The following is a 25,563-nucleotide window of genomic DNA, read 5'->3' as shown; positions in this document are numbered from 1 at the left end:
ATAATGAGGGTTATAATCTTAAAGCTAGTATGAATTACTTCACCAAGGTTTTGCTTAATGTGAAATAAGGAAGATTTTATTTTTTATTATAATATTGGTCAATGGTTTGGATCCTTGGACAAATGACAAATATCTGAGCCTCAAGCTTGTCTATAGAAAATTAGTATTGCCCTTGAACGTTTTTACAGTATAAACCCAAAACATCTGATAAAAGGCTTTCAGATACTTTAAAAGAGATTGAATTATGCAGCTGAGAAAGAAAACCTTAAGCTCTTAAGTTGCTTTTAAGCTCTTCAGAGTGATCCATGTAGGTGTAGCAGTGCTTTCAAGTGCATGGAGTTGGCAGCGCTGGTGCAGCACATGGTGGAATAGAAGGCCTACTCTGCTCTAATGCAGAACACATGCTGGTAGCTGAAGTGCATCTGTATTGTGCTGGGCAGCACTACAGCAAAGAATGCACTCAGTAGCTCATACCAGTAGTTACGTCTGACTTTTCACATGTACAGTTGAATAGCAGGGTAAAGCAATGACATGTCTGTCTGCTCGACCCTGTAAAGCTTTTGACCCAGCAGCAGCTTTAGATGGACAGAAACACCTGTGGATTTTTTCAGATCTGAAGCGAGAGTGGAGCTTGATTTTCTCCTCTCTGACTCTCAAGTATGGTTTATCTGATAGTGGTCTACTGTTTTGGTGGTCTACCAAGTCTTGCACTGTTGTTAGGAGTCTCATTTTCTCTATATCTTTTAAAAATGTATTTTTTTTTAAATAATGTTTGAATTTTGCATAGTATTTTATCTTATTTCATGTATATGTCATGGGCATGTGTTTGTCTTTGTGAATACATTTTAAATGCATCATATTTTGTTCCAGAATGCTTCCAAACATTAAAATACTTTAAGCCAAAAAAAACAAAAAACGAACAGGCAAACAAAAACATTTTAAAGCATTTCTGTATATTTCAGAATATATTTGATAAATAAACTATGCATATGCTCTTTTTCCCATTGATTCAAAGAACAGGGCACCATGACGCATATAGTCTATGCCTTAATCAAATATTCTTCCACTAATACTGAACATGAGGCACTAAAAGTACACTCAGTAATCTGTTTTAAGCAGTGAAAGCAGCCTTTCGGGTGTATGAGCTTTTACATCTCATGTCATCTGCCTTACAGACCGCTCCCCATCCTGGCCTCCTAGCTTTTCTGTAAATGTTTATAAGACCGTTAAAAGTGGTCTAACAGTGGCAGTGCCTGGACTGCGGAAGTGTCCCAGAGCAGTTGTATGTTCCAGTCACCCGTCGTCTATAAAAATGACTAGGTGCATGTGGAAGAGGCAGAAAGAATGAGCCAATACATAGTTAAATAGCACGTTGATTATTGTCTGTTCTTCCATGGTGATGGAACTGAAAGAGTAGAAGAGGTTTTTAGGTGATCCTGAAACAAAGTAACCAAAGTGACAGCCCAAGTGCAAATTGTACTCTTCTTTGGTTCTTACCTGCTTATCAACTCCAAAATCTTGATTTAAAATCTAGATTTTTGTTTATGAAGACAAAGAGCAAAATCTGCTAAGATCTGCCATCCCAAGCATTCTTCCAAAATCGCAATTACATTATTTTAAACAACATTTTATCCCTTGATGGTGAAAGAAATGTACTTTTTAGATCCACTCTTCCATTTTGCTGACATACATAAGCTCAGTGCAGCTGAGATCAAGACTATTGGAAATTATTCTTTGTTTCTGAAGAAATATTGGAGTCTGCCAGGATAAGCCTTTTTGAGACCTTCGCTTATTAGTTCTGTTTTGAAAGTTCTACACATGAAGAGCTTAAACATTTTTGAGATTCAACTATACTATGTTATACTTCGCTATACTTCACTTTTTCTACAGTAACTTCAATAAGCTTGATACTTCTAACACGTGATTCTGCACCTTTTCACAGATTACCGAACGGGTCCTTGCTTCTCCCTGGTGGTCAACCAGATGTGCCAGGGTCAGGTGAGTGGCATCGTTTGCACCAAGACGCTGTGCTGTGCCACTATTGGCCGAGCCTGGGGTCACCCATGTGAGGAGTGTCCTGTTCAACCCCAGCCCTGCCGTAGAGGGTTCATCCCCAACATCCGCACTGGAGCCTGCCAAGGTCAGTACTTACACAGCCAGTATTTACCATTTACTATTTTTTCAGTTGCAAATTTCTGTTTAGCCCTTTTAAATTGCAGTTATCACATGATAACAGAAGCACAGTGTAGTTTGATCTTATTATTATATTTCTCACTTCCACGAAAGTGTGGATTCTAGTGTACAATTTATACACAATTGAACAAATGTATTTAAATATGACAAATATGATATAATTATGATAATTATTAGCTAAATAATTAGATTTAGGTCAGCCTGTTGATTAGCCTGGCAAAATACTAGCTAGGTATGTTTATGTTTTTAGTGCAAATGAGTGTAAAGCATTTTCTTTTTATGATCATATGGAATTCATCCATCATTGATAAAGGATTTCAAAAGAAAGGCTTGGTCTTGAACCAGTAAGCAGCCACTGTGTCCATAAAGAAAACCATGGTTAGACCGAAATGAAGAAAATACAGCAGTGAGTACTCGCTGTTAGTCTTCATGTGCTTGGGAACTAAAAGCTGCAGCTGTGTTGTATGCTCAGACGTCTTGCTAAATGAAGCTTTGACAGCTTAACATGAATAAAGCTTAACACTTCACTCTGTCATTTGGAGACCAAACATGGTGGGTATAAATCTAAACCTGTAATACTGAGCCAGAATTCTGTTTGCAACTTTTCTCTTATCAGCTTGACATTCACCATTTAATAGCTGCCAGAAAACATCATCTATCTCATTAAGTGTTTCAAAAAAAATAAAGGTTAAAAGGTTGGGAACTGCTGGTCTAGTATTTGTACAGACATGTGTGCAGTAGATGGCGTCTTCTAATGATCTATAACACTAGAATATTACGTCTTAAGGATGTTTTAACCCTGAATTTGGCTCGCAAGTTGTGGTTCTTAAGCCTCTTCAGGCGTATCAGACTGACCTCCAGAGAATGCTTTGAAGCGAATACACCAACCAGTAAACATTTAGACAATACAACATCCTCTGCTTACAACATTCACTTGCTGCATTCCTCTGCTTGCAGCCAGGTGCATCATTAGAGGTTTATGGATAATGGGGCTAAGGCTGTACTAGGGGGGTCTTCACCCCCCTGGAAGAATCTTTTAATAGCCTCAAAATTTCTGCTTATCATGAACTTCAAGTATCATGACCAACAACCAGAAAATGTACAAAAATGGATATTTGGTCAAATACGTCTGTCTCCTTGTAGTTTGTATTAAGCACTGAGCTAGTGTGACTTAAATACTATATCTGTCCACTTACAACAGGCACAGGTTAAGTGAAGGTAGTGAAGTCCAGCAATGCTATCTCCTCTCTCTTAGATGAGCTGCAAGGTCCTAAATATATTATTCAAATACACAGACTATAGATCAGTTCACTCTCAGTTGGTGCCATCAGAAAGAGTGTGATTTTGCTCTGGAGGCATGTTTAATAAGCTAGGTGACAGAGTTTTATGGTGAGAGGGACAAATATTTTCTCAGTTAAGTTCAGTTAAATTCTATAATTATTTTAATTGAAAACTTAACTGTCCCTCACTTTATTCTTGATCACAAACCTCCATTAGATCTGCTCCCTTAGCCCTGCCTCCTTCAGCTTTTTCTCTCTCCCTCTCTTTCTGTGTTTAGTAATACATTATTTTAATTAAACTAAAATTTTAACTGGTAAAAATCTTCTCATCTGACTGTCTTTGTCAGAGATACAGCCCTAGGTTCAGGAATTGAGGGTTATAAAACTGGGTTATGATCAACACTGTATGATCTTTTAAATTACATTAACTGACTTCACTCTGTATATTTTAGATTTTGCATGAAGTCTAATGTTTATTTTAGTGAGCTTTTTGCCAAAACCCTGTCTTTGGCTTCAGGGGTTGCCAACTGACGTTAATTTGTAGAGTGAGTAAAACCAGAGACTGTCCCCCAAGTCTGTGATGATTGGCTTACAACTTTTTTCAGGTCTAATATGATTGGCTTACAACTTACGAGGTCTGATATGATTGGCCGATCCAGGGGTTCCACTGTTGACATTACAATAGTTAATCTTTAGTACTGCAGCAGAGGCTGTGCTGCATTAGAGCAGCAGCAGCGCCTCCAACGGGTCACGCCCTGCTATCACAGTATATTATATATTAGGAGACGTGATGGCATTGTTGAATAATGAAGAATGAATGAGATTAAACTATATTGTGCATTGTGCATTTATTTGGAAAGGCGGGGTAAGTACGATGGCCTAAATGGCCTAAAACTGGCCTAGAAACGCCCATGCTGGAAGCATTCAGTTGCTGCATTGAAACTGTAACTAAAGATGCTTTTTATATTCAGGATGCTCAACTGTCCAGTCAGAGACAGGAAGCACAGTAATGCTGCCTCATGGTTTTAAAAGCAGACAGAGGGAAACGGAGCAGACATACAGTATTAGGCATATTGCATATTTAAGCCACAAGGATATAGAGTCAAACGTGCTCCATGCGTTCGGACAGTGCATATGGTTTTACATTGAGCTGGGGTGTAATATACAGACTGACCCAGGACATTTCTCTCTGACACACTCTGCTCTAAATCTCTGTTTGACTTCAGAGAAGAAGGATTCCTGTGAGCTCTGGGTGGATATCCTGTGCCCAAAGCATGAGCAGCACAGACTGGGCTTTGTGAGTCCCCTGTGATTGTGCACAACTGGAGGAGCCGGTGTGCTGGAGTGAGCTTAGACTTCTGTCTGATCTTCTGTTATGCTGGCACTGACAGCCACTCTTCACTGCAATCACCACACACACAGCACCTGATATAGAATACAGACTGGGATTGTCCTGCGTGATAGTTAGCCTTATCAAATCACTGCTCTCTCTGTATCCGTTTCAGAGCTCAGTGCCTCTTAGTGCAGCATACTATAATATTTAAAGTGGAAGCAGAACTCAGACTTCAAAGCCAGCAGAATATCCACTTTCATGCAAGTAGGCATTCATATTTAACCCATTGTGCTGTTAAAGAAATAGTTCAGGGAAAATTAGGTGAACTCGATTTTTCTTTTACCTCACATGTGGTTGAGGCAGTAGTTGTGTTCAGGCGCTCCAGGCACCAGAATGGAACTGCTTCACAATTTAAAATGGAACAGGAAAATGTGAGTAGAAAGCCAACTTCAGCATTGTCAGCTCTCGGAGGACATTGTTAAAGCATCTCACGGTCAACCCTAGAAGGTCTCTCCAATGTTGAAACACCCTTGCCTGAGCTTCTTCCTCAATCTTTGTTCTTCAGGTCTTCTCCTCTTTGGCTGTTTCTCAGCCATCTCTCCATCTTGACAATGCATAGAGTTCAGCACATAGCCACTCCCCCTCCCCCTGTCCTGTGCACAAGCACAAACGCCCCCTGTTGCTGATTGGCTGGAATAGTGTCTTATGCCTCAATTCGAGACACTTTGTTTGCTTTTCATTTACAGGGCTTGGTCTGTATACGAAGGAGATATTAGCTGAATTAAAAAAAAAAAAGGATTGGTTTGAAGTTGTAAACTGCGCCTTTAAATTTTACAATTTCTGTTGGTTTCATTTATGAACATATAACTTGGGTTAAAAAATCCAATATTTACAGTTATGTATTTAAAAAAACAAAACAAAATTATGAATGTACTCATCCACATAACGCATAACTGTATAACATTTTAGCATAGTGTGTCAGACAGAAAGATAACACCTGTTGTCTAAAGTGGCTGTCTGCAGTGTTCAGATACACAGTGAGGTTTTGTTCATTCTTATAGTTTACAGTAAGTCATGCTGTGTCCCAAACCAAATCGACAGCCATAAGATCTGGATGCGGTATGAGCTGGTTAAGAGAAGTTTTGGGGATGTATGTATGGAAAATATTTGGGTGTCTGTTGACTTCTAATGTTTGTTAGCAATGTTAGTCTCGTAGCTCCAGCGCTAAACTGAAGAAGAGAAATTTGGACACTAAACATGTCTTGGCTAGTCGAATACATCTGGAGTGAGTGGGAAATTGTGTAAACCATGACGAAATTTTCTTTAAGTCTCTTGTAAGCATTGTGTAAAATCTGTAAATGTTTAATAGCTTCCCTTAATATACATATCCAAAAGTATTTAGACATCCCTTATACAAACTATCTATTAATACCATTGAGTTTAGAAGAAATGTTGGATGTATAGGTGTCCACAAATGTTTGGATATGAAGTGTATCTAAGCTGCTTGCTTTTTTCTCAGCTGTAGAGTGTGCGCTGTTGTGCGACTCAGAATTATTAGTGCTCCAAGAATGTTTTCTCCTTTTTCTCCATTTTACTGTTGAAAGCTTTTTAGGTTTGTTTTGATTAGTACCATCTTGATTCTTTTCTTGCACTGCCTTGGATTTGATTACATAAGGCGAAAACAAATGAGTTTGGTTCTTTTGGTGCTCATCGGAGCACACAGCTTTAAATCATTGTCAAACTGAATTGTCTGTGGCTTCATTAGATGCCAGCAAAATGACACACATCAAAACTGCTTCTAAGTGAGATCCAGTCAGTTTGTGTAATGAAATATTATGTAGCATAACAGTGGTTTTCAAGCCCTTGAATCTCTGTAATCTCTACATTTAACTAATGCAAGTGAACAGATGAAAGCAACGGTTCTGGTAGCAGTTTGCGGTGAGCAAAGAGATATCCACTTTTATGGCCAGGTGAGTTCTGCCTCTGTGCCTTGTGCTTTTGATGTTCTTATCCAGTGAGAAGCTCGGATCTTTGATACCCCCTATATACATCTTGGCTTGACTTTCAAAGAGGATGCTCTGCGTATTGTAACAGTTTTGTGTAAGTCACATTGCATACTGAGACACTGTTTTCTCTTCTGCAAGCCTCATCACAAACACTGACACTGCATCTCGAATGACTTTGATTGACCTACAGCACTGTGCAAAAGTCTTTGCAGCTAAGCAAACTGGTTTAAACCATTTTTCTCAGTGTGTATTTCTTGTAAAAACACTGTATAATCCTTGAATGAATTCAAATAAATCTAAATACAAAGTATTTTATACAAAAGTTTGGTTTCAGATTATGTTCAAGCATATATTGAATGAAATTTACAAGTTATACTGTTAACACATTGACATACATAAAATTACATTTTTCTAAGCAAATAAACACTTACCAGATTATAAACCACATATATAGTTTTTTAAATCTAATTTAAAATAAAATCTTGGTGCCTGAAACTTTTGCACAGTAATGTGTGTCTCTATTCCAAAAGAAAGAGAGTTTCACTCTTTTCTGTTCCATAACATCGTCACTGTTGTAACAAAACCTTGCGTCTCATCCAATGGAGTTCACTTCCAGTTATCATGAAATGTTCTCACAATGTAAATGGCAGCTGCAAATTTTCAAATGGTGTAACAAAATAGAATGCAAAAAAAGTTAGAGGTTTAGGTTTTGATATGAGGGCATCAATTTCATAGTCTAACCCGGCTGAGGTCTGTTGGCCAGATGTACGAGCGCAGGTACATTGGAAAATATCCCTTGCACAATGCACCTTAATATAATGTTCAGTTTACAAAGACTGCAGCTTATCTTACAAAGAGTGCATAGCCGTGTCTGCTAACTGCTCGCACATGAGCCGTAGGGTTTAAAAGACACAGTGACATAATGAAGCCGTCAACAAGCTCAAGACAAAACTGAGAATTAAATTTCAGTGATGAAGAGATGTTAAAGTTCCTTCTCACCAGAGAATTCTATAGGGGTCTTATTTTACTCCAGCTAAGAAAATAGAATTTATGAAACAATAGTAATGACTTTATGCACATATTGCAGCCACATCATGATAAATGGCTTCTTCTAATGCCTACAGCTGATACTGAAAGTTTAAATTGTGTTATTCAGATAGGAAACATAAATTTAGTTTTCTAGGCTTGTTGGTCTAACTACTGTATCTGCTGCCATCGTAAAATTTCCATCTGGTTTTTGAAAGGCAAAATATCAATGAGAAATAAATTGATGAGAAATACCTCCACCCACTTTTTGCACAATCCTCCCACATTTTGTGCTGCCCTCCCTGTGCCTGAAATTGGGGAACAAGCTCAGTTCATCAGGCCCTGAGTGTAAAAAAATCTCTGTTAATATAAATGTAAATTATAGCTGCACTCTAAAAATGCCTGGATACAGTATAACTTCCATCATTACAACAATTACAATTACTAGTGGAGAAAATGTATGTTGTGTTTTTTTTCCTAGAAGAAAATGACTTTCTTTTTGAAGCTTTGGAGAGCTAATTTGTGTTTAATTCTGTTGAATGTCCTAGCTGCACATTTCCTGGGCACCATGGCTCTCAATGGACTAATTTAAAAGACATGATATCCAGAGCAAATTCTGAAGATGACTCACTGTAATACATTCCTAACAGAACCACTCACTCATCCTTCCTGTGCAAGGGCTGTGTAAAGTCACAGAGTTTTGATCTCGCTCATATTTCCTTCCCTCATTTTTCTCCCACTCTACCTCCAAGGAGCCTCTTTGCTTTTCCAGTGACCTCACCTGTCTCGTCTTTCTGGGGACTGAAGTGTGGCCTTGTTTCAGTGCAGCGGGACCTGATGGAACCCTTCTTTGTACCCAGATTAACACCCAGCTACTCTTTCACCTACTCAACACTCAGCCAGGACTGAGTACTACGCAGCTGCCTGATTCTCTGCAGTCTTTCTACTCATGGCCTGAAGGCTTTCGGTACAAGGGGCCCTTCTTCACAGGCTGTGGGCTGCAGGCGGATATTGCTGCCACATGAATGGCACTTCTGTCTCAGACAGTATTGTCACTCTCCTACTGTATTTTTCACTGAAACTATTTTTGGAGGCAGCCTCTAAGTTTTCTTGCAAGAATATGAACAGAAAAAGTATTCTCGCCTTGTAATAAATCTAAACACGGTGTGAACAGAATTTTGCTATGAGAAATTTTTGGTGAGAACCCTCTGAGAATTTTTTCTATAATGAAGCAAGGAGCCAAGTGCAGCAGTTTCCCATTAGTTACTATGGTTTTAGTTTAACATTTCAAAAAGATCCCAGCATCATATGTCTTTGAAAGAGACATGTGCTGGGCTTTTCTTTGCCTTATTGTCGGCAACAGGTATACTAGTATATTTTCATAGTTATATATGTGTGATAATATTAGTGTGTAATGGCAGATCCATGCAGCTCTTCTGATTCTGTACACTCCTCCTTAGAACTGACAGTTTTTTATGACAGCGATGATATTTTGAACTCAACTTATGGGGTTTTTTTTGGAGAGAATTGGGTCTTGTACAGAATATGACTGTAATCTGTCTGTGTACAGATGTTGATGAGTGCCAGGCTGTGCCAGGTTTGTGCCAAGGAGGACACTGCATCAACACTGTGGGCTCGTATGAGTGCAAATGCCCTGCTGGCCATCGGCTGAACGAAGGCACAAATAAGTGTGAGGGTGAGTACTGATGAGAGCATTCTTCATCATTCTTCTTTGTTAATCCTTAAATGCATACATTGAATTCCTAGGGACCTGTGACCTCATTTGCCCTCCTCTACTTCATCCAATTTTCTTCAGATAAGCAAAATATCAGTACAGCACTGTACAAAAGTCTGAGACCACTATTTAATTATTTAATTTCCAGTCAAGTAGTCCAGCTATTAAGTAAGTAAGTTTTTTCTAAAGATATCAATCAATCAATCAATCAATCAATCAACCCTTATTTACACTCGGAATACATTGAGGAAGACCCTCATTTATGATGTTGCTGAGCAATACAGAATTCAGGAATAGAGAAGTTGGGTAGTAAAAAGAAATCAAATGTTATAATAAAGTAATAAAAATAATGGTAATATTAAAATTTTATAGTAAATTTGAGAACGTACCAATAAACTGTTAAATCAATAAACCATTAAAATTATAATATAGTAACTCAACAAGTAATAGATCAGATAAAATAAATAAAAATTAAATAAAAAGAAATAGAAGATGTAAGACAAGAAATTGAGAATAATAACATAAATAGAATAAATAAAGAATACTAATAAAATAAATAAAAGCAATAAAAAGAATAATAAAATTCTCAGAAGATTAGATATAAGATAATTCGCTTGTATAAAGAAGGGAAAAAGTGAAAGAAAACAAGAGTTTCCAAAATTCAAAAAATTATTAAAAGATACAGAGAAAATGGCACTTTAACAACGATGGTAGACTTGGTAGACCACCAGATCTGTCACCATCAGATAAACAATAAGCTTTCATCTGCTTCAGATCTGAAAAAATCCACAGGTGTTTCTGTCCGTCCTTCCACTGTGAGAAGACAACTCAACACTATGAGTCTGAAAGAATATGTAGCTGTCAAGAAGCCCTTACTGAGAAAAGGGAATAGACAAAAAATAAGAAAGTCCAGATTTCAACATCACTGAATCAGCAAAAAATGTAACCAACTTCTAAGACTGAAAACTATCCCTGCAGGTTTCTTTGAAAAAGTCTCTAAAAAAGAATGGAACTGTAATAAAGGAAAAGGGTGGACACGTGAAATACTGAAAAAATATTAAATTATTCTTGAGGCTTTTGCATAATATTCTGTTAATTATGTTTTCTGCTTTTTGTCATGATGTTGAAAAATGACAATACCAGAATCATAAAAGAAAGTCTTTTATGACTAAATGAACTTAATGGCCATTTTGACTGTAAATAAATGAATGAAGGATTGTCTGTGGCTTTTGCATGGTACTGTAGAAGTTTATTTTCCTTTTTCTTTTCTGATTCTGTTATTGTAAATAAAATGTTTTAACAGTTTTGCGCTTTCAAGGCAGCTTGTAGATCAGTTTGTGTGAGATATAAGCACCAGGTCGCTAATGATTCCAGGCATGTTTGAGCAGTTGGCAAAACACCCATGCTTTTTTATTGAGGGTCGGTGCTCTTTCCTCGAGCTTCAAAACGAACTCTGGAGTATCTATGGCACCAAACAAACAAGAGCTCAGAGGGAAACTGGAATAAAGTGGAAGAGCTTATAAGGGCTAAGACTGATGTACTTTATCTTGATTTTGGACATCACAGTTGCAGCAGAAGGTGGTCATTATCCAGCGATGAATGCTAATGTCAGGTATGAGGTTGAGGTGTTGAAATGAAGCCCTAAGGGGAATTTCATGTGATATGAACATGTTTGTTTTCGTGTGAACACAGAAAGTCAAAGTCTGGAGATTTTATTAAAGGTGTGGGAACTGAAACAGACTTTATGTTAACCTTTTATAAACAAGCCATGGCATCAGCTACAGAGAAACACGGTTCTGGCTATTGTATTGTATTGAGTGTTATATGGTTTAGTAAACAGTGTGACCACCTACTGTAGGCAGCCAATGTTTAATATCACACCAGCGTTGCAGTGAAGCAGCACACATTTATGAATTAATGCTGATTATTTATTGTCTTTTTTTTAAAAAACCTTCATAAGAGAATATCTTTACCTGAAGCTGCTGAGTCACAGTGGCCCAAATGATTTACTGCTGAAATTCTGTCTCTACATTCCTGTTGACTCAGGCCTGTCATTTTCACATTTTCTCAGACAGAACAAATAACATGCTTTAAATTGGCAAGTACTGGGATCCAGAGCAGGATGCCTCATTGGTGTCCACTGATGTTGAACTTGGCAAACTGATGCTTTGTTTGTCAGTTATTTATGTTTTCATTATTAATCTTTTTTATGATTGAATAGTTGAGGAAAGTCTTCATTAATAATACTGATGCATCAATCCAATTTATTCGTTCTTGTTTCGGATTCTGATACCTGACCTCAGGGCTTTAACTGATACTTACTGGTACAGATCTGATACCAGTGCACTCTTAACCTCTTACTGACCAGGGTATATTTTGGTTTATCTGAATTCGTATGACCAAATCGTAAGGCAAATTATTCAGTAATTGCATGAAATAAATGTAAATTTTTATTTTATTTATTTATTTTTCTTAAAAGCTCCCTTCAGATTAACAGAACATGTGTTTTATGATCATACATGTTGCTATTTGCTTACAATTTACTGCTGAAAGCCAAAAATCTTAAACGCTCTTTGTATTATTTTATAAAAATAATTTTTACAGAGCAGATCACTGAAGAGATACCATCTGTTTATAGTTTATACCCCAGATTTGTGGAAAATGGGTCAGCTTTCAGTAGACAAAAATATTGTGAGTTCAGCTTTTTCTATTATAAGGGTTTAAAATTACATTACTCATCTATTTGACTGGAAAGAAGACAGTTACAGCTCTTATATGACAGCCGCCTTTTGAATGTAGCTTATGAAATATGAAAGTTATGAAGAATATGACGAAGTGCGTTTTGGAACCACCAGTGGTCTCAAGGAGTTGAAAAGGTTCCACCATTTTTTTTTTAATTTCTGCATAATTTATAAAAAATTAATAATAATTTTTTAAAACAGCAAAGCATTTAGAGTGGTTTAATGTGAAATGGTTCCTTATAGAGAAGCTTACAGACTTAGATTTCTTTACTCTGTTGGTAAAAGGAACCAGGGGTTGCAATGTATACAGTGCAAATATAGCCATTTTATTTGCTACCCAAAGCCACCAGTGAACCTACACGTGTCTTCCAAGTTTTTATGTGTAATGTTGATGATGGTCAAATAGTGGTGAATCTGAGTTTTCTTTGAGTGCTGTTTTACCTCTCAGTGCCCTGCATGTGCCACTCTATCATGAATAGATAAAAAAAAAACTTTTTAGGCCAAAATTTTATCTCAGAACTACACCAAAACAATGTCTCAGACAGTTATTTCATGTAATAACCTTCTGCCGCTTTTAGAGGCATTAAACTCTTCGGATGTCTGGTTCCTATCACCAACAGTGAACATTTCTGCACGCATTTTGGGTCACAGCGTGGCTCCAAAGATGCTTGTACCCAGGGTCCTTGTGAGACCATGAACTATTTCTGTGAATGTAGATTGGTCATGTCTCACCACTACCTGATCCGTCCAATAAGGTTAGTTTTAAAGCCTTTAATGATCCGTTGCACTGGATCAGGAAAATGTTGTTGGTTTGTATATGTTAAATTTTGGACTTCTAGTTTTTAAGTAGGGTAGTGAACAAATTATTAATGAATTAGTTCTGAATGAATTCTATCATTAGTGTCTTTAACTGCACGTCTCTGATGGGATCATAGTTCTTCAGGGTTTTCTGTCCTGGCTCTGTTAAGAGCTACAAAACATGTGATGTAATTAAGGGAAGCTCAAGTTCTGCATTGGGGACCACTGGTTCTTTTAAATAGTATATAATTAGTTACATAGTGTCACAGTCAAAATCTTTAAAAAAAACTTAATGTAGTCATTGAATACTTTATAAGAGCCATTCAGAAACAATGCCCACAGTACTTCAGTGCATTTTCCAGACTTGTGGTGGGCTAATTGCTACCTTCTTTCATCTCCATACCACCTGTCAGGCTAAAAGGAACCCTTTTCCACAGCCATTATCTTAATGCTCTAAATAGCGCTTCCTTATGGTTTTGGAAATAAGTAGTTGTCGCTTATGCTAATGTTTTGTGGCTGACCACAAGTTTTGATCATTTTAAAAGTTTATCGCACTTTTTTTTAAACATTAAAATTGCATTAAATCTTTACTTTAATGGAAATAAAATGCTAAATAAATCAAGACAGATAAATCATGTTGTCTACGAATGCTTTCTTTACAAAAGACAATAAAGCATCACAACACTTACAGTGCTCAGAAAATTCCAAACAAAGACAAACTCAGACGCTATTTGTGAGTTTATCAAATCCAAAACCAAACTAGAAAATGGTGTCAGAGTGGACCTGTTGTAACTCAGTGTGGTTAGATACTTTCCTTTCTGGGAAATGTTCTCCCTTTGGGAAATGCTGCATGTTAGTGCTGCTTAGTTGTAGTTTACTCAGCTAACAGTCCAGCACTGAGAGCACAGTTCACATGACGGAGGTAAACATGGGGAATCACTTTGCTCTGTTGCCAGCCTACAGCTCAAGCCAAGAACCCAACTTTCCTCGTCCTTAATACACAAAGTGGCATATTGTGTTTCCTAGTTTATATATCATCACTGGTATATCACCATTATTTTTATTTTGTATGTTTGACACCATTTAAGAATTTCCCCTGTGCTTCATGTTGTGTAATGATTTCATGATGAATGGCCCAGTGGAAATGTCCAAAAGTAATGATAAATAAAATCTAGAATGTACATTAGAGTAATTTTTTCGTCCTTCTCCTTTACAGTTGCAGCAAGGTTTAGTTATTACAGTGACAACATGTTGTGCAAGCAACAACACTTGTGTACAATACAGAGAGGTGAAAACTTAAAGGAAAAAGCTCAATAAATGAGGGGAGAAACATAGTGAGTGCAGTTGCTTTCAGACCGGTGTACTGCATAATACATTTAAGCAGTTAACATCCTACCGCACTCTGGCATGTGTGAAAATCCTCAGCAGGCCCAGGTGACCGCGGTTTTGGGTCTAGCTGGCAAGAGGAAAAGATGTAAATTAATATCAGGGCTGATACGACTTTGAAAGAGGGTCCACTGTTGAGGTCCAGGTGAGAGAAGCTTCATTCACCAAGACTACTCAGCTTTCAGTAGGAACAGTGAAGAAAGTGACATCTGCATTTAGATCTATGGCAAAAACATCAGTAAGCAGGGCTGCAAGTTATGGTCAAATGCATACAGTGACAAGTGTATTAGTGCGAAATATAAGGACAAACACAAGAACAGCTGTTCCTCAAGTGACTGTGAATGTCAGTGCCATATGTGATAAGACTGTGTAGGCAAGAATCAGTCCATCCACAACTACAAAGGGAGAGATAGTACAGTAGGGCTGCAGTGCTTAAAGCCCTTATTACAAAGACAAATGCACATTTCAGAGTTGAGTGGTACACAAACTACAGACGCTGGTCTACAGAGATGTAGAAAAAAGTGATATAGTCATATGAATCATCTATCATCATATTCTCCACGAGTGGGTGAGTGCAGGTGTGCTACACAGCAAGAAAACAGTACAGGCCTCAATGCTTGACCCCTAGAGTGAGCATTTTGCTGGCATGGTTTAAGTCTGTAGAGAGATTTTAGGGTACAAAAATATTCTGACTGATCCACTGTATCCTATGATGAAGCACTTCTATTCTGATGGTCATCCACAGTCCCTGACTGGTTTGCTGAGTATGAAAATGATGTAGACCAGATCTCCACCACCATTGTCTAAATACCAATTGAGAGAATATCTTTCAGAAGAATGCTGTTCCATCCCTCCAGTACAGTTCTAGAGACTTGTAGAATCTATGCAGAGGGGCATTGAACCTGTTCTGGCAGCTTGTGGTGTCCCAACACCTTACTGAGACTTTTTATTCAGATTATACCTTAAATTTGCACCTGTCTGTTTGTCAAAACGATGTTCACATTGACATCTGCCATCAAATAGAAAGCTTAAATGTGAACATCTTTCTTTGGCTAACACTCTGCTTGCACTGGGAAGATCAGAGTTGCCTTGGCTTTCCAAGGTTTTACCAAAAATAACATGCAACCACAATTCTGAAATCTCTCTCATCTCCAATTTTCCCCAGATGTGGATGAGTGCTCCACTGTTCCGCATGTGTGTGAAGGAGGACAGTGCTCCAACTCAGTCGGCAGCTTCTCCTGTGTGTGTCCATCTGGGTATGTGCTGTCTGCGGACAAGACTCGCTGCCTTGGTGAGTGTAGAAGTTACAGTGGCTCTCTCTGTCTGTACGTTCATAGGGAGGAATACAGCATATTTGTGATTAAAATTGAGCCCAGTTTGCTCCCCAGAATCTTCTCCAGTTCATAGTGAGTCTCTACATACTTTTTCAAAAAGATGAAATTTGCAGTATTTGTGGATTTTTGAGGAAGATACTGGTGAAAGTATCTCATGAGTTCTTCTGCCTTCCATTTAGAATTAAGCCAGTATGTTTGGTAACACTGTTCAAAAGGCCCCACAACACCTACGTAAGCCTTTCGTGACAACTTAAGTAGTAAAAAAGTAAAAAAGACTGATTTTAGCAAGCATCAGTTGTCGTAACACTTTCTGATGTGAAATCACAAAAGCAGCCTTTCTGACAATTGAGGCTTCCTGAAATAAACATTTATAAATGTCAATGAAGGTTTATTTCTGCTTTGTAGGTATCATATAAAATACTATCCTTAAGTAACATGTTACTGAATTTATGTCCCTCATGTTCTCTGTTCATTTTTATTCATGTTTTAGTTCATGTATTTCATAATTTATGGCATGAATAATTCGGGTCATGTTGTCAGTTTGTTTTGTTTTTGTTATGCTTGCAATTTTTGTACATTGCAAATGTCAGAAAAAATCTGGCCGGCATATACAGCGTTTCCCAAACACCGGTCCGGGTGCAGCCCTGCACATGTTGGTGTTTTTCCCTGCACTAACCCACCTAATGTAACTGATCAGCTAATTAACAAGCACTTCAATAAACTGTTTCAACAAAACACTAAAATGTACAGGCAAAGATACTACAAGTCTCCAAACCACTGCTATAGTGGAAAGATATTGCCCTATGAAAGTCCTGCCTCTGTCTCAGTCTAAAGCATCAAACCTAGTTGTGAAACATGAGCGTACTTGAAACTATACCTTCATGCATATGTGGAACGTATTTGTGTAAAAGTATGTCACACTCTCTCACTTGGGCTTTGGACTCTCTCCACTGGGTGTCTGCATGTGTGCAGTTTTTATGCAGTGCTTGTTGAGGCAAGTATAGAATGCTCTGTCTGGGTAGAATGTGATGGAGAGATCACGTAGTGTCAGCAGCTGGACTTCAGCCTGCAATTACACCCCCCCACCCCCCAAACCAACCAGCATTCCGGCCTGAGAGAGAAGACAATACCCATCAGAAGGGTAACGAAGTTAAAACGAATTACTCATTACACTCACAACAGTGATTTGTTGATGATGAAAAAACATATTTTATATTGTCTGTCTTGCTTGGCCTGATGTTCATGTGAATTGCTGTTAGCTTAGCATTAAAATACTATTACAATCCCATAGGTGTGCTAGCAGAAATGAGCAATATGACAGTGGTATTTTTTCCTCCTGCTTGAACTAAATTCCTAGCTCTAATACCCAGTTTGCCACTGTGTATATACATATACAGTACGGTGCAAAGCACCAACCCTTTAATACAAAAGTATGTTTAAACTTGAACCACTTTATATTAGTGAATACACATTGAAGTTCAGCTGCCATTTTTTCTTGGTAGTTTTTTTGTTGTCACTGCTTGATAGCCAATCAGCACATTAGACAAACCATACACCTGTTCCAGTCAATGCAGGGATGTAGCTTTAAAGACGCTTTCGTACCACTGTAGTTACAACTAGTAAATTCCAGCAAAACATTTGAAAACTTCAAAACATTTGACATTTATAAAAAAATATGATTTTATAAAAGCAAAAATAAGATTTCCTGAACTACTACAAATGCTTATTAAAGGCAGTACTGTTGAGACGGGATAGATGTCAGGAGTGTGGTGTGGCTTTATACAGCTAGATGACAATACACATAACTGGTAACATACACACACACACACACACACACACACACACACACACACACACACACTAACAGTAGAGACTTCACATGAAAGTTAATAATACTGCTGAAAAGCTGAATTTGTGCCGAATAAAACCATCTAAAACAGTTACAGCAATTTACAGTTGAAACTTAACTTAAACAAAGATTCATCTAACAGCAGTCTATGGGCAGTCTATATATATAGTTTGTGTGTGTGTGTGTGTGTGTATGTTACCAGTTATGTGTATTGTTAGCTAGCTGTATAAAGCCACACCACACTCCTGACTTCTATCCCATCTCAACAGTACTGCCCTCAATAAGCATTTGTGGTAGTTCAGGAAATCTTATTTTTTGTTTTTATAAAGTCATAATTTTTTAATGAAAATTTTATGCTGAATGGACTAAAAGAAATGACCTATGATGACTTGGAAAAAAGTCTGGTTCCATTGACTTACATTAAAAGTAAAAAGTAACAGTGAGGTAAAAGTAAAAAGCAACAGTGAGGATATATATATATATATATATATATATATATATATATATATATATATATATATATATATATATACCTCACTGTTGACTCTTTTTATTATTCATCACTATAATCTTTGGTAGATTCGAGTTGTTGGTCAGCACTTCAAAGCCACAAATTTGCTGACCTGGCCAGTGTCCCTTTCTCCCTTTCTCTCTTAAAGCCTATCCATTAGTGGAGCCATGATATGCAGTGTGAGATAAGACAAGGCTTGTAAAAGCACTGCTCTTTCAGTCTCCTTGGTCTTAATCTCCACTGAGCATTATCAGGAGAGCTTGTGGGGGTGTAGTAGTATCAGCAGGGGAGTCAGGGGTGCAGTTTCCGGGATTCTGTTTACACTGCGTTTTGAATGCTTGTCTTGAAGTGTTTCTATTTCAGTTTAACTCATGACCATTTTTAGAAAGCTCTGGGACTCCTGAGGAGCTCGACCATTTAAGGATCTCTTTCAATAGTAAGATGTGCCAGCTAATCAAAAGCATCTGCAAGGTCACATGGTCAGAACTGGGCAAATAAATACCCACCTCCAAGCATATTGAGTCCGGTGGTGTTACATAATGAGTACTCCAGGAGGGATGCAGTGATTGGGATATGCTTATACACTGAGATTAGCACTCCATGTGTTAGCACAAGCTAATATGACATATAGAGCACAGTCAGTCAAAGCTGCAGTAGCGGTGTGCAGACTCCGGTTTCTTTTTCCTTGTCCAACATCTGTAATTTTGGAGCTGTGTGTGTTTAGATGTTAGAATGTCATGCAAACTGCTTTTGTGTTTGCATTTACAACTAATAACATTACAAGACCCAGAGAAACAGACTGAACACTTAATCAACCAGTATTTATAGTAACAAAAAAAGCAAGTCAAATCAGCAAAAATAAAAAATTATGATAATAATAATGAGAGAATCGTTATATAGGCTTTGGTGCCTGTCCAGTGCATAGTGAAAGATTATTTTGTGTTGGAATTGTTCCTATAAATTCTCACACTATAAACTTCAAATCTATGGAAAAGGAATGTGGTCCCAGTATATTTGTTATCGGCATCCTTGCCTACCAATAATTTATATCAATTTAGACCCAAAAACCACATATTGGTCAACCCCAATAAGGACTATGCATACTTAATATCCATTACATATGGCTTTATCCCCTTAATCCTTAGAAAGTAATAGTAATTGCAAATGATAAGAAGGCATAGTGTAGTTTAATGTTTATTAGTACTTACTTAGACAAGCTCATTTAAACAAGCTGATAAATAATGTTTGAAGTACAGATCCTGAACTTTCGATCTAAATCGCATAAATCATAAAAACAGTGTAATTAGATGTCATAACTGTCATTGCCTAATTATGTTTTAGTAAAATCATCAAATGACAATAACAACCTGACCTCTAAGGGTTAAAATGCAGGCTTATTAATTAGTTATTAATCTTAAGACTTTTAAATCTTAACACTTAATATTCAGTAACTGAGGGGTTTATTGAAAATGGGTAGAATTGAGCACAAAGTCTTGAAAGCATATTTCTAGCTTGGAGTCTGTGACTCCAGGTCTAGAAGATAAAGCACTTGGCTTTCATGAATCCATGAGAGCACATGTGCAAACAGCATCTCGGGCAACAGATGTCAGACAAAACACCCGTTTCAGGGGCTGACTGACCTACATACTGCAGGAAGTGAAGCCATCTTCAGCTGGGAGGCTTTCGCACCACACTGTTGATATCAGGAGGGTGTATTCACAAAGTAAAGAGAGCTCAGCGCCCCCACCCACTGTCGAGAGAGAGATGTGTGCAGTGATTGATAGAGAGTCCAATAGATAGCCAGCAGATATGGAGAACGAGAGCTATAGAAGTAGACTTACAGAGTAAGCACAGGAGTCACATGAGGTGATGATAGGTTTTTCTTACTCTTACATTTTCTGCAGTGTGCTTTAAAATTGTCTGAGATTTCACAGGTGGGCTTGAGAATGGCCCACTGTGGTTCTGATGCCAAGGTATTTTTACAGCACGATGTGATGGGCCTGAAGTTTTGATATGAAAATAGAGTACATACTGTAACTATTACAGATTAGGTAGGGTCAAATCATACGCTGATGAGCAGCATGATAAATGGGCTGATTAGAGAGCGTTGAGCTGGAAAATATGTTTCACTAGTGCTTTTCAGTTTGCTCACTTGAATTAACGTCTGGAGCCACAAATACTGAGCTGATTTTGGACACTGCTGTCGTGCGCCACCCATCCAAAAAAGCCTTGTACCAGTTCCAAGCATAGAGCTGTGCAGATATACACTACAAATTTAATTGAAGATTCATGCTTATGACTTTTTTTTAAATAATAGTGTTTTCTTTTGAAAAATTGTGATTTTTGTGCAGTCGACCTCTCAGACAGTAATGAAGGCGTTCACTCACTTTAGATGTGTAGCTGTCTTCTGTTACCAGCATCATAAAGGAAGAAGTAATGGTCAATCTGTGTGTATGTGTGTATCTGTCTCAGGTCAGCACACAGGCTCCTGTTTTGCAGCCGTGTTGAGTGGCCGTTGCGCTCAGGAGATGACTGGACGCCTCACTAAACCGCAGTGCTGTTGCGATAGAGGCCGCTGCTGGGCCAGAGGGACAATTCCAGAAATGTGCCCGATCCGTGGAACTGGTAAAGTCTCCACCTTTTCACCATTCAACCACTTCCACATACATTACAAGCCAAATGTTTGGAAGTGACACAAGCTTGGTAAAAATGCACATGAAATTGTATTTTTTTGTAAGGTAACTATGGTTGTTTATTAACATAGAACTCTTATGATATCAGAAATAGTCTACAACAGTCCAACCTGTGGGTTGCAACCCACTGATGAGTTGCAGCGTGGGACAAATGGGTTGCAAGAAGGCTGCATTAATGAGTATATGGATTATTCTACCAAATTGGTTCAAAGTCAGAGTTGAAAACACATTTTAATTTTTAATTGAGTTTAGACTTTTGCTTTGAGTGACCCTATACCTTAATTAAAATTTAAGTGTTTTTTTCAGAAGTTGAAATTTAGAAAGTAGGGATTGGGACAGCCACCTCTTCAATAGAAAGCACCTTATAAATGATGATTTATTTATTTACCCCCAACACACGCAGGTTCAGAGTATAATAAACCATGTTTTAGATCAGAAACAGAAACTACTTCATTTTTGCACCACTCTTGCTCACTAAGCGCTCTTGTATTATCAGTGTGGGCTCATATGGACCACACACTCATATGGACCACACGCAGCAATCACAGTTTAAAGCGTGTTTACCAAGTGTCATGAGAATGACGATGGAAAGGATGTGTGGCTTCCGCGTTTAAAGCTTGTTTTTTTTTGCTTTTTGCCATGAGCTACATGTCATTAGAAACATACAAAATCCTCAAAATATGTTCTGCTTTGCTGCTGTGCCTTGTGAGTTCTGGTAAATAACAAGCTTGTTTCAGTTCAGTGAAAGCGAGATAGGTCAAGTACATAAACGGCGTGTTCACATGTGTTTATCCTCTGCTACAGGGGTGTCCAGTCTTATTCGAAAGGGCCGGTGTGGCTGCAGATTTTCATTCAAACCAACTTAATCAGTTGGTCAGTCTTTAAGTAACTGAACCTGTCTGCTCCTGCTTTGTTGGAATGGAAACCGTCAGCCACACCAGCCGTTTGCGGATAAGATCACACATACATCCCTCTATACAGTAGTGTATTGCAGGCCTAATTATACCCACCTGATTTTGACATTCACTGACATTAATTAATCAAGTATGCGAAAAAGTAAAAACTGGTCAATGTGAAGGAGTGTTATCAACAAAAAGCATTAAGGATTTTCCCATACAATCATACCATTTTCCCATATAAGAGTATTATATCACTGTAAACCAATAAAATATTTTATAGAATGTTTATATCTTTAACATAGTTGATGGTGTTGATTGTAAATATAGGTTATGTTGGTTACTGGCAAATTGACTTAATTGTAAGTCAATTTTGAATTCTAAAACTTTTGGCCTGTAGTATATTTACTAAATAAGTATTGAGGAAGTTGTTATCATATGAAGATTCTATTGTGGTAATGACTGGGGTAGAAGAAAGAAGGACAAACACAGTGCAAGAAAAGAAGTACACTAAGACTAAAAGTGACAAGTTAAGTCAGGATTGATCTGCAGGTGCAAAACTTGTTCCTGGCTGCACATTTAAATGGAAATTTTTTGCTCCTCTGTTAAACTGTTGCTGTGGATTTCTGTCTCAGATTGGCTGAGGACATATCTTAAGCTGCTACATATGTGCAGAGAATGCTTATTTTTGGTTTTGGATGATGTCATTTATATGAAGGAAGGCTCCAAATGCATCATTTCATTATATGTCCTTTGTGTACAGTCTGCAGACCTAAGTCATTTTTATTCTTTTATCGGTCAGTTGTACAACAAAGACTGTAATCACAGCTGCCTTTTCTCTGTATAAGTAAAGATTCGAATAGAAAGGGCAAAAATGAAAGCGCATGATGAAAATGGATAACAAACATATGTTTTAGGAGTATGACCAGCTCGTATCAGTGTTTGGTTGCTGGTCTGTGTTACAGATCATCATGAGTGTCTGGATCTTTTTGTTGTATCCCTCAGATGAATTCCGCAGGATGTGTTTAGAGGGAGCAGCGGTGGGAGGATATCCAGAGGTGGACACTGGCATTTTAGGGGGCAGAATTCCTCAACAACCCAATGGATACGATTCCACTCTGAACGGTCACATATATCCTCAGATTCCTCAGATTCCTCAGATCCCACAGATCCCTCATATTCCCCCTAATGGAAATGGCAATGGACAAAGACCACAAGGACCTGTTGGTGAGCTCAACATGGCAAATCAACAGCAACAACAGCAACATCAAGAAGAGTGTTCAGAGCCTGATAATGTCAGTCTGGGATTAAAAACATTTAAGAATGTATTTGTGAAACAGGATTGTATCAAGTATGTTATAGTCTTTTCATCTGGAAAAATTTAAATGTCTTCATTTGGAAAACTTATTCATAGACTGTTCCTAGACTAATAAACAGCTTTCAACAAAGTTGATGAGAGAGAAGACCCAAAATATGTCACAAATGGTGTAAATTGAATTAGCTGATGAGGAAACACAAAATCCTGAGTATATTTTGGAAGAAATTATCATAGAAACATTCTCAGAAACATGTCATAGAAACACCTTTCATTTGTTTGAATGTATTGTAGCTAAAGTTCCCTGATATTTTGATTAAGCATGAATGCCATGCCCAATTCTAGGCTTTACCAGCTCCTGTGTTTCTGTTCCAGTTAGTCTAAATGAGACCGTCAACCAATGTTTGTTGATGCCTAACTTGTGTCTCAATGGTCGCTGTATCCCGGTGGGGTCTAGTCACCGCTGTGAGTGCAATGCTGGCTACAAAGTGGACAGTCAATCAGAGTGTTCAGGTAATGATAATTGTATTTTTTATGTGTGTATTTGGAATGAAGGAAAATAGGAGGAAGTCAGGTTTTTCATTCAAATAATGAGTGAAAATAAATGAGTAAATATTTTAGTTTCAGAATGCTGCCAATTTCTTATTTTTTTCTAGTTGTTGTGTTGTTTAGCAGTAACACTGAGATCTGGCAGGAATTCTGGTAAATAACTTTTATCTGGAACATGTGCTCCCTTTACCAGAACGGGTGGTGTTCTAGTTTTTTAATCGCAAAAGCTGCAAAGTTAACCTGCAAACGGAGACAAACCTCTTGCTAGTATTCTAACAATTATAGTTTGGAAAAAAATACACATTTGTAGAATAATTAAATATTTGTTTCCATCTCTCGTATGTTTTGTGTTCCCAGATATTGATGAGTGCATTTCTGACCCCTGCACCAACGGAGACTGTGTAAATACTGCTGGCTCTTATTACTGCAAGTGCCATACAGGCTTTCACAGGACTCCAGGCAAGCAGGCCTGCATTGGTGAGTCTCTAGCACTGGAGCACCTGCTAGATTGAATATGTTTTGATGGATTAAGGAGCTTTTTTTCAGGGCTTTTATATAGAAAGATCTGGAAATTCCACTTCTGAAAACAAAAGTGCAGGGTATGCCACTATAAAACAACGTAGATAAATGTGTAGTAGACCCAAACATTTTTCACGGAGACAATTTCTTTTGTTGATTAAAGAATAAAGTTATGGTAAAAGTGAGTTTCTGAGAGGAATTTCTTTAGATTTATTTAGATTATAAGATTAATATATAATTCGTAACTCGCAATTTACATCTCTGGATGCATTGTAAAGATACATGTATTTTTATCTCCTTGCGATAACAAGCATGGTCATGATCACAGCAAAACATGAAGGTATGATTTGAAAGCATCCTGTAAACACTCACTATAGCTACACACTGTAATCTTGAAGAGGCATTGTTGAGGTGGTCTTGTGTGTCCCCTGGCAGACACTGATGAATGCCTGCAAAACGGCATGCTTTGTCAAAACGGCCGTTGTCTTAATGTGGCGGGCAGCTTCCGATGTATCTGCAACGCCGGCTTCCAGCTCTCGCCTGATGGCAGGAACTGCGTAGGTAAGACAGTACATACCACTCTTCTCCTATACCTACTATACTCCTTCACCATCTTTTAACCAAGATGTGCCTATCTAGGGTTGCAGGCCATGTGAGGCCATATTTCCCTCCTCTACCCAATCCTGTTTTGTTAAGCTCCACCTTACTTCTCGTATTAATAATTGCTGTTACTTTATTTAACAATAACTTACACTGTGGACATTCAAACAAGAGGGTATTTTAAGATGTTTTAGTCAATATTTAATGTCTTTGTGAAAAACAAGATAAATAATATACAATATTTATCTATTTACAGTAATTTCTTGATAAGTTATCTGCTTTGAGAGTAGATCACTGCTTTTCAAATATAAGGCAGCAGTTTTAATAAAGCGTCTCATAATTTTTATAGCTTCCCCATAAATTAGTCAGATGTTATGAAGTTGAAGAAGAGCAGCAAGTAATTCAGCGAAATCATGAATTCTCAGTAACCACTGTGACAATTACCCTGCAGCTTGTGGCTATTGTGTTAACAGTAACAGTAATTAACGCGTCTCGTTGGAGATCCATTCTGAGAATTTGGCATTGCCCCCTTAAACTCATTTAAATCTGCTACTAGAAGAGCTAGAAAGCATGTTCATGCTGGCCACAGTGAAACCTTTCAGCATGTGTAGATCAGAGCTTTCTGTCCGAACATGTTTCAATCACTGTATAAAACATACACAAGGTTTTCTTTATCATTGGACAAATGGTGAGTATTTTCAGAGCAACTGCATTTGGGATCAATAAGCTCTTATTATTGATTTTTTACAATTTAAAATAAAAAATAAAACGCTGCTGCTGTGTTGTTATTTGCTGCTAC

The 25,563-nt window shown here is 37.8% G+C and overlaps 1 protein-coding gene across 1 annotated transcript in view; it reads left to right on the top strand.

Annotated features, from left to right (window-relative positions):
• The window catches only part of LOC118824277 (fibrillin-2-like), a 107,480-nt gene that overhangs the window by 16,972 nt on the left and 64,945 nt on the right, over positions 1 to 25,563 (top strand). Inside the window, exons 6-13 of the mRNA XM_036594304.1 lie at positions 1,943 to 2,140; positions 9,409 to 9,534; positions 15,664 to 15,789; positions 20,665 to 20,817; positions 22,787 to 23,008; positions 23,472 to 23,609; positions 24,003 to 24,122; positions 24,600 to 24,725. Coding sequence (XP_036450197.1) covers positions 1,943 to 2,140; positions 9,409 to 9,534; positions 15,664 to 15,789; positions 20,665 to 20,817; positions 22,787 to 23,008; positions 23,472 to 23,609; positions 24,003 to 24,122; positions 24,600 to 24,725 — 1,209 coding nt within the window. The remainder of the gene's footprint in view (positions 1 to 1,942; positions 2,141 to 9,408; positions 9,535 to 15,663; positions 15,790 to 20,664; positions 20,818 to 22,786; positions 23,009 to 23,471; positions 23,610 to 24,002; positions 24,123 to 24,599; positions 24,726 to 25,563) is intronic.

The sequence above is a fragment of the Colossoma macropomum genome, unplaced genomic scaffold (assembly GCF_904425465.1).
Source record: "Colossoma macropomum unplaced genomic scaffold, Colossoma_macropomum, whole genome shotgun sequence".
In the NCBI taxonomy this organism is placed as follows: Eukaryota; Metazoa; Chordata; class Actinopteri; order Characiformes; family Serrasalmidae; genus Colossoma; species Colossoma macropomum.
This window is presented reverse-complemented; position numbering and strand designations above follow the sequence as displayed.